Source organism: Propithecus coquereli, unplaced genomic scaffold, assembly GCF_000956105.1.
Source record: "Propithecus coquereli isolate 6110/MARCELLA unplaced genomic scaffold, Pcoq_1.0 Scaffold223, whole genome shotgun sequence".
Lineage (NCBI taxonomy): Eukaryota > Metazoa > Chordata > Mammalia > Primates > Indriidae > Propithecus > Propithecus coquereli.
This window is the reverse complement of record NW_012147523.1, coordinates 5385719-5395703: the sequence shown is the minus strand read 5'-3', so window position 1 is coordinate 5395703 and position 9985 is coordinate 5385719. Positions and strand designations below refer to the sequence as shown.

General features: G+C 39.6%; 2 protein-coding genes across 2 annotated transcripts in view; one reads left to right on the top strand and one right to left on the bottom strand.

Moving 5' to 3' along the window:
• The window catches only part of ACSM4 (acyl-CoA synthetase medium-chain family member 4), a 21549-nt gene extending 12067 nt beyond the window's left edge, over positions 1–9482 (top strand). Inside the window, exons 4-12 of the mRNA XM_012644946.1 lie at positions 48–204; positions 1864–1943; positions 3544–3667; positions 4342–4422; positions 4561–4662; positions 5114–5241; positions 5337–5436; positions 8081–8200; positions 9396–9482. Coding sequence (XP_012500400.1) covers positions 48–204; positions 1864–1943; positions 3544–3667; positions 4342–4422; positions 4561–4662; positions 5114–5241; positions 5337–5436; positions 8081–8200; positions 9396–9482 — 979 coding nt within the window. The remainder of the gene's footprint in view (positions 1–47; positions 205–1863; positions 1944–3543; positions 3668–4341; positions 4423–4560; positions 4663–5113; positions 5242–5336; positions 5437–8080; positions 8201–9395) is intronic.
• Positions 8006–9985, bottom strand: part of THUMPD1 (THUMP domain containing 1) — a 9467-nt gene continuing 7487 nt past the window's right edge. The window contains exon 5 of the mRNA XM_012645021.1: positions 8006–8041. The gene's annotated coding sequence lies outside the window, so the exon portion shown is untranslated. The remainder of the gene's footprint in view (positions 8042–9985) is intronic.

Genomic DNA, 9985 nt, shown 5'->3' with positions numbered 1-9985 from the left:
ATTTTATTATTTTTTTATCTGTTTTGTTGCTTCTTCATAACATTTAGATACTGGTTGGACTTGAAGTCCTCAGATATCATATGGAACATGTCTGACACAGGCTGGATCAAAGCTGCCATTGGCAGCACGTTTTCTTCCTGGCTTCGGGGAGCCTGTGTTTTTGTGCATCGCATGGCCCAATTCGACACAGACACCTTCCTAGATGTAAGTCATGACCTCCACTATATATATCTCTAGAGCCTTCCTCATCTCTCACAAAACCACAAAGAAAGGATCCTTCAGAATACAGGGCTCTTGGGTTTTTGGAAATCATTGTTTTTAAGAAGCAAAGTTTCCAGGGACTTGGCTTTTGAAATGTATTTAACAGAGTGCAGTGGGAACACCACAACAGTGTCAAACATGAAACCCAGACTTCTGCTTCAAATTGCTCAGGATTTGCTAGTGTTGCTAAATCTGCGGCTGCTTAAGAGCCTGATTCGAAATAATAGAAGTCTCAAGTCTAAACAAATATTTTCATTTCTGATTCAGTGAAACAAAGATAATAGCTGATAAGTCTGAGAAGATTAAACATAAGGTTGCCTTTCTTCCAGAGTAGCTCCTTCCATTCTCTCCCTACCCTAAGCTTCTCACTCTGTTAAGTCTCAGAACCCAATACTCTTCTGGAAACCAGGCATGCCCTACCCTCTCAGCCAGAGATGGCTAGATTGAGATATTGGATACTCCAATTTTTTTTAGCCTTTAGAAAAATATCCAGGCCAATTGTTGAACCATAAAAAATCAATTAAGTTTAATGAAATACATATTATTAAGTATACACCACACCTATGTGAATAAAACCTATTCACCCTGTTATTTTGCTAAATGGTCTGACAAGATGGTTTAAGGGTCTTAACAGAAATGTAGGCTAACCTAAGAACTAAGAACCCTAAATCACGTTTACAAAGTGGCATAAAGTTGATAAGTTAACTTTGCCATTTCAAAACTGACATTTGTAAAATAAGAATGATACTTTTATTTTATAAAGATAATGTATTTTAAATGCTACAAAAACTTTTATAGATTTATGCTAGTCTTAGATATACACATTACACTTCATAAAAACAATTACACACAGAAGAAATGCTCACTTACAGATGAAAATTTACTTTTAATCTATGACAATCCAGATAGTTATTTTTAACATATGACAATCCAGATAGCCCAGACATACATTTTGAGAGCCTTCTCCCAAATGCTTAAATCTAATGTAAATTGTCAATAGATTAAGTGACTAGTGGAACTTCTCCAGAAAGAGGATCTCTAAAACATTAGTATTTTTCTAGATTTAAGATGCCTAGGTCATTATTTGATTTAAAGAACTGGAGGTATAGTGAGGCCAGCAAATTTTAAGCAATAAGAAAAGGCCTGAAAAATGCCTATTTCTATATTTATTCAACCCACTCAAAATGACTGATGTCTTTTATAGGAATGGTGCTGGAAAGGTCCTTGTGGTTAGCTTATACACTCAGTCCATACTATACATGAATATATGGTCAGGAGGTTACTAGATTCCACCATGAAAGGTAACTTGCAGCCCCAAGGTAGAATAAACCAGTTCACACTTTGGGTTGTTCTCAAATTCACTTGATGAATTTGATTGTGTATGTCTGTTTTTGTAACATATATACATTCTTTCCAATAATTGGAAATTCCCTACAGACACCCAATCACTAGTGATAACTGTTGAATATTTGCTTTCTTATTCCTGGTAGTGATCTTGAGACAGGAGCATGTTAATGAAAGAGAATAAGAGGCTATAGACATTAGCTCTAGTCGTAGCCTTTGACTGACTACTTCTGACATGTGTCTTTCTCCATCATCCAGACGCTTACTACTTATCCCATCACGACCCTGTGCAGCGCTCCCACTGTATACCGGATGCTTGTGCAAAAAGACCTTAAGAGGTACTTGGACAGAAATTTCTATTTGAACCACAACGGAAGCTACCATCCAGCATCACAGATCTCCCCTTTTCTGCACAGGGTAGCCCGGGGTTTCTCAGTCATGCCACTGTCAACATTTTGGACCAAATAATTCTGTGTCATGGTGGGGGTGGGGGGAGGTGGCTGTCCTATTCATTATAGGATATTGAGCAGCATACGTGGCTTCTACCTACTAGATGCCATTAGCACCACCATCCCCCATTTGTAACAATCAAGAATGTCCCTAGATATTTCCTAATGTCCCTTGGGTGGAGAAATTGTCCCTCGGTTTAAGAATCCCTGGAATAACCTCTAGGAGCAACTGGACATTTTCCTGGGGACATCTAGAGCCCTACAGTCCCAGAACTCCCACTCAAAAAAAAAAAAAAAAAAAAAACTTGTCCCCAAATACCACTCTTTTAGAAACATTGTCATTTAAAATCAGCTATAAAAAAAGAAAGGAAAAAAAAACCCCTCAAGTACATTTATACTGCCTTAAAGAGAAGCTAATGAAGTTTATGACTTGAAGGTTATATTCAATTTAGCCAAGTTAGCTGGACGTGCAGTCGAGTTGCAACATATATTTAATTACTTCAGTACACAAGGAGAGAGAGAAACAATTTAAGTAGTGCAGGCTTATCCATCCTCTGTTCCCTCCCCAGGAGGGAAACTGCTATGAGAGACAGAATCAAGCAGATGAATGTTCTTTTCCTAGTCAATGTCAACTCCTTTGTGGCCCTCAAAATGAGAGCACCTTGCATTTTAAGTATGTACGACTTGTGTTCTACCCACACCCTCCCACTCATTTGGTGCTCACTGTATGAGAATCAGGGTGGTCCAGGCTTTCTCACCTGAGTCCAGAAAGGCCAGTGGTTAAAAGCTCAAAGTCCAAAGCTCAAGTCCTCCAAACAGGCAGGGCTCTACTACCTACTGATAGTGTGACTTCAGACACTCAGGATGACCTTGCTAAACCTCCGTCAACTCCATCCAAAAGACAGGACTAAGAGCCACCTCACAGGGTTGTGGTGAGAATTCAATGCAAGCGCCTGCTTGGTGAGATCAGCCTGACAAGTGGGAAGTGCATGGTACGAAGTATCCAATTCAACCCTTTGTTTTGGGGAGACCTTTGGCAATTCTTTAACCTCTCTGAGCCTCAACTTCCTCATCTGTAAAACAGGAGTTGTGAGGATTTGAAGAGAGCTCCTACAGCCTTTACCACATAGGAACTGCTTGATCAACATGAGCTTTCGTATTATTTGGCTTATAATAAGCACTTAGTATCACTCTCAGCATTTTCTCCTACCTGTTTACTTCTTTAAGAGCTAAATTCTCCTCTACCTGCTAAAATGGAAGCTCTGTCGGGAATCTTTGTGTTCATCCTTAACCCCACACGCGCCCGCCCCCCATGCCTAGAACAATTTCTGGCAATACAGTGAGTGCTCAACAAATAATTGTAGAATGAACTTCCCTAGGACTTGCCTCTCCATGCTTCTAGGCTTGTTGCTTAAACATACTAATTATCTTGCAGTGAAAGCCACTCAGATTTCTCTCCCAAAGACCCCATGCAACTCTGTCTCTCCAGATATAAATTCAAGAAGCTGCGCCACTGCTTGACAGGAGGGGAGCCGCTCAACCCAGAAGTGCTGGAACAGTGGAAGGCGCAAACTGGGCTGGAGCTGTATGAGGGCTACGGACAGACAGAAGTGGTATATCTAAAGGGCAAAGTTTACGTGTAGTATATTGGGGGCCTTTCAGTCTCAGGATGCTCAACTGAGCCCAAATGCCCCCATCCTGCTCTAAATTTTTGTGGAGTTTCCCAGAATACCTCACCTTCTCAGAACTTTCCAAAACTTGTGAATTGCCCAGTTAGGGCTGGCTGAAGGAAGATTATGATTGTACCATATGGTCCTCCTGCCTCCCAAGCAGGAGAAATCTCAGGGGTATCAGGGGTGGGTGAGGTTCAGAACTGAGCAGCTCATCTTTCCATTGTGTTGGAAAGAACCCTCTGAGAGCCTCTGTGCGGAATTTATTGCAAGATGCACTTAATGGAGTTTAAAGGAGTGGTTTTCAAACCACCAGCAGCAGCATCCGGGAATTTGGTAGAAATGCAAATTCTCAGACCCCACTCCACACCTGCTGCATCAAAAACTCTGTGATGAGGCTCAGCAATCTGTGTTTAAACAATGCTCCAGAATCTCAAACGTGATTTTGATGCACACTCAAGTTTGAGAACTACTAGTCTAAAATAATATATTTCAGAAGATGAGCTTCCACACTGGGAAAATCCACCAAAAGTGAATCTCAAGTTTCATTGTCATGATATAAATAGCTACAGAAAATTAATTTTTGTATACTTATATCAAACATGTCCTCTCAATAGGGAATAATTTGTGCCAATCAAAAAGGACAAGAAATTAAACCAGGCTCGATGGGGAAAGGAGTTGTACCCTATGATGTCCAGGTGGGTTGAGAAAATATCTGGTTCAATAAAGAAGAACATTTTATAGTTTTCTGCTATTCCTTATACAACTATTCACAACCTGTTTTCATTTTGTGACAAGGAAAATGTTAAGAACCTGAATTGTTTCTTTCATCCTAGATTATAGATGAAAATGGCAATATTCTACCACCTGGCAAAGAAGGGGAAATTGCCCTCAGACTGAAATCTACACGGCCCTTCTCTTTCTTCTCTGAATATGTGGTATGAGAATGTAAAAAGTGCTATTCATACTTCAAGAAAGACTGGGGTCCAAATTTCATATCCACCATGTCTTGCTATGTAACCTTGGGCAAGTGACAAAATCCAGGTCTATTTCATCAGCTGTAAAATGGGGAGGATATCATTTAACTCCAAAGGGTACTGTAAAGATTAAATCCCGTATATAAGAAACTGGCTACAACGGTTGTCCTCAGAAAGGAAAACTGGACAGGCAGGGGTAGGGGTGGAGACAGGGAGATGCTAGAGGTAGAAGAGAGGCTTACATTTTATCATCCTCTTTTTGACATTTTATATTTTATACTAGGAACTATCTTTTTAAAATAACTTTTTCTTTTAGAAGTAGTATGTGTAATATACTAGTCACTTACTGGGTGCCACACCTTTGTCACTATTCTGACCAAACTAACCCCCAAACACCATTTTTGATTCCTAGGACAATCCAGAGAAAACTGCTGCCACGTTAAGAGGAGATTTTTATGTCACTGGAGACAGAGGAGTGATGGACAGTGATGGGTATTTCTGGTTTGTCGGCAGAGCTGATGATGTCATTATATCCTCTGGGTTTGTACATTTGCCACTCTTAAAATGCAGCGATTTGTCAGAGAGGGGGATCTACTGGGAGGGCGTAGTGATCAAAGGCCTCTTTTCCTTTTCAGGTACCGCATTGGGCCATTTGACGTGGAGAGTGCACTCATTGAGCACCCAGCAGTTGTTGAATCAGCTGTTGTCAGTAGTCCAGATCCAATCCGAGGAGAGGTAGAGTGGATGCCATTAATTAAATAGCAACTTCATATTTTTTTCCTTTCTTTTTTTTTTTTTTTTTGAGACAGAGTCTCACTCTGTTGCCCCAGCTAGAGTGCCATGGCGTCAGCCTGGCTCACAGCAACCTCAAACTCCTGGGCACAAGTGATCCTCCTGTCTCAGCTTCCCAAGTGGCTGGGATTACAGGTGCACACCACCAAACCCTGCAAATTTTTTCTGTTTTTAGTAGAGACAGGGTCTTGCTCTTGCTCAGGCTGGTCTTGAACTCCTGAGCTTGAGCGATCCTCCTGCCTCGGCGTCCCAGAGTGCTAGGATTACAGGCATGAGCCACTGTGCCCTGCCCGCAACTTCATAGTTTCAAGTTCTGTCCACTTGACAACTATAAAGACTGAATCAAGAGTGGTCATTTAATTCTCATTATGAGGCATGCATATGGCAAAAATGTATCTAGGCAATCAATTTACAAATGAGTTGTGTACCAAAGCGTGTGTATTAGGATTCTTTTGATGGCAAATGACAGAAATTCAACTCAAAATGACTTTAGTTTAAAAAAAATGTTTTGGCTCACATAAGTGAGAAGTAGTCAGGTACAGCTACATCCAAGGTTCATATGAAGTTGGCAAGACTTAGTCTCTCTTCATTTTTGGCTCTGCTGTTCTTTATCCTGGCTCCATTTGAGCAGATTCTTCCTATTTGATAGCAACAGACTCCAGACTTACACAGCTTAACAATTCTTCCCAGCCCTTCAGGGAAGGATAAAGCTCTCTTTTCAATCATTTCAAGGAGCTCTCAGAATCTCATCTGCCTATCTTAGATCACATCTCTAACTAATGTGGTCCAGGAAATAGTATATGCTGACTGGCCAGACCTGGTTCAAATGTCTTGTTGGAGGTAGGGTTGGTGTCAACCCCACTGAGAAGTTAGAGTAATACTCCATAGAAAAATCGGGGTACTGTTACTAAACAGGATGAACAGATACTGCCTAAGCAAAAATAGCAGATTTCACTGAATGCACAATTATCATGGAACTCAGAATACATTTTCTCACAGAAACAATGCAAAAAGGAGATTGTGGCCAGGTTCCCAAACAAGTGCCACAAGTCCATTCAGGACCTCATGAAAGGGAACTCTGGCAATGACAATAGTAGCTGTAGTTCTAAGGGAAACCCCTATGGTATGGAAGGGAGAAATTTCCTTTCCTCATGGAAGTTTCCTACAGACTCAGCAAGTGGCAAAATTTCAAAACAGTTTGTCTATCAGCATCCTCCCCCATCTCCTTCTGTACCTCCCTCTGCAGAGATGCTATGGATCCCATTCATCCTTCCTGTATCTCCTCCACTCTTCCATCTCTTCCATTCTCCAAATTAGTTTCCTCTACCACCATATTCTCATTCTCTCAATATAACTGATTTCAGCTGAAGAGCAGAAGTAAAAACCAAGTAGAATCAAGGTACAATTAATAATTTAAACAGTCAATGGAAAAGAACCCAAACTATAAAATAAAGAGGTTTATTCTGAGCCAAGTATGTGCAACCACAGCCCAGAGAGCCACACCCAATAAACCTTGAGCAAGTGGCCCCACCCTGGTTGGGTTACAGTTTGGCTTTATGTATTTTAGGGAAACAGGAATTACACATAAAATCATAAATCAATGCATGGAAAGTGTGTATCAGTTTGGCCCAAAAAGGTGAGATATTTCAAAGTGGGGGGCTTACAGGTTATAGGTGAGTTTCAAGATTCTTCCATTTGCAATTGGTGAAAGAAATGAAGCTTTGTCTAAAGGCTTGGAATGTTTTACGTTTAAGATAAGGAAGTCTGTTAATCAGAGACAAGCCGCCAGACATACTCAGACTCAAGTGATCTGTTAAGTAAACTGATGACCTGCAGGTCTGGTTTAACCTTTCTTAAATGGCCTTACGCGTTAACATGATTTAGTATCTTAAGCATGTCTAACCTCCCTTCTCCTTAAGGCAGGCCACTCAGCTTTAAGGTTTTCCTGGGGTGCCCTTGGCCAAAAGGGGGTCCATTCCGTGGGCTGGGAAGCTCAAGATTTTATTTTAGTTCACAAAACTATACTTCCTAACCTCAGTAATTACCTAATTGGTGGGTTTTAAAAAGTATTACAGAGAAAGAAACAATACAAGGAAAAAATGACCTGTTAAGAGAGATAGGTCAATCCTTCCTGAGAGTTGATTTCGTAGGATACAGAATCCTCCATTGGAACTCCCCAGATTCCCTGTAAAGCACATGTTCTCTAGAACCTCCATGTGTCCCCTCCCACATGCTTCTACCAGTATAGGCTTGAAAGAGCAAGTGTTCATCTGTAAATGAAGGACTGCCCATGTAATAGGACCAGCCTGATTGAAATGTTAAATACATATGTGACATGTAAATAGGACTCAGCCCTTGGCTTTACTGAGCCACTGTGCTCCTTACCCTCAAGAATCATTTACCTGGAATTAGATCTCAAAATCTCACTTTATAACTGTATCCAAGCTTTGTTCAGAGGTGATCTCTGACATTTTCAGTCATCACTCAAGCTGCTGTTAACAAATAATAAAGACCTATGTTCAGCATTGGTTCCAAAACCTCGATGTGTCTGAAAAACAAACAGCAATAATTGACTTTTCTGTTGCAGGTAGTCAAAGCTTTTGTTGTCTTATCTGCACCCTTTAAATCCTCCAACCCAGAGAAATTAACTGTTGAGCTTCAGGATCATGTGAAAAAATCAACTGCACCTTACAAATATCCAAGAAAGGCAAGTACTTTGCCCAAAGGTTAAGTTTGTGTTACCAAACTAGGGTCTAAGTTAGTATATAGATTTTATTGGATTTTGACTTTATGGTAGCTCATTATATAGGTAGAAGACATCTTTTCAATTTGTTTGGCTCTGAGAATTTTGGTTTAAAATTATGTATATTAGCATACTACGAATGCATGATAAACTAGAACTCTTTATCAATTCTGCAATACTAAGAATCTTTCTAGGATGAATTAGTCTCATTCCATATCAGATTTTAAAATGATGGCAAAGAAATGCCAAGTGCCGTGTCTTCAGGGATAGCACCTGATTTACCTATCTTAATACTCTTAGCCCTAATACATCTATAAATTTAAAGTGCATGCCTTTAAGTATCAATTGACCACACTGAAGGCTCAGAAAGAAGATAGTATCCAAATAAACTATGGAATCTTTCCAGAAACCATCTTCAAGGAAGAATTTTAAAGTAATTCTATATAAAGGCACAGAGATGGCACTGAATTTTCCTTCTAACCCTGGAATCCTACAGGTTGATATTGACTGATCCTCTGCATGAGAATTCCATTTCAGGCAGTATCATTATAGCCAAAGGGTAATTAATTTCAACCTAAGAACTACTCACATTTTCTCCATTCAATTCAGTACATCAGTGACTCTGATTTGCAGAAACATTGTTTGAGTGCATTTTTAAATACTTAAACACAGTAGTCGCGAGGAAAAGGAACAAAGAGAGGATTTTACGGTCCAGTCAGTGCAGACGGGGAAAATTGTGCATACTCCAAACTATCCCTAAAAAATCTTCCTCAGAACCTGCAGGACTCAACTCTTAAAAGCTCAAAAGCCAAGAACTTCTTTTCCTTTTGCATTAAAGTGTAGCCTCCATTTCCCAGGGGCAGTAGAGGCCTAGATCTACTTTGAACTAGAAGAAAGCAATGGGGTAAAAGTATTCTTTTCTTCTGGCAAAGCATTCAAGTAAATTTGCACTAAAAACCCTCAAGATGGAGCTACATTGTCATCCTTCCTATGTAAACAGACCAGTTTGTGGTGTTCACAAAATTCAATGAGCTTAGGCTAAGACAATCTTGACTTTAAAATTCAGCCTCAGAGTTTCATGAAAGTTCTCCTATTGTACTGACAGTTGGAGGAAGTCAGAATGGAATCAAATGTCTCATAATGTTTTTCTGTGAATTAGGTGGAATTTGTTCAAGAACTCCCAAAGACCACCACCGGGAAAATCAAACGCAATGTTTTAAGAGACCAAGAATGGGGACGAACATAGCTTAAAAAGAAAACTGATGGATTAAGTAGTAACATGGTTGCTTTCTTGTAGTATTTGCTGCCTGAGAATTCGGTGACTACTGTCTTAAAATGTTCTAAGATTTTTCCTGGTTGAAAACTCAACTGTTTTGTACCTAGTCAAAAAATTAAAAAGTAAAAATATAAAAATACATGGATGAAAATGTTATAATGACCAAATTAAAAGGTAATGATTACAATGATTTGTAGTGTTTAAAATAGCAGGGGTGAAATGATTACTTAAAAAAGGAAAGTGCAAAATCAATCTGTATTTCACTTGGCCTGTGCCTGATTGATTCAAAATAAAGAACTATCCTAAGAGAAATACTGGAAACACAATTTGCTCTGCCTAACATCTTTATGGGACCTGACCTTTTAAAGTATTAAAGTCAAAATAGGAGAATAGTTCAAAAGCCAACAATGGATTTAACAGAATTATGTAGTTTTATTGTACCTCATTCTAAAGGAAATTCACTGCAAAATATC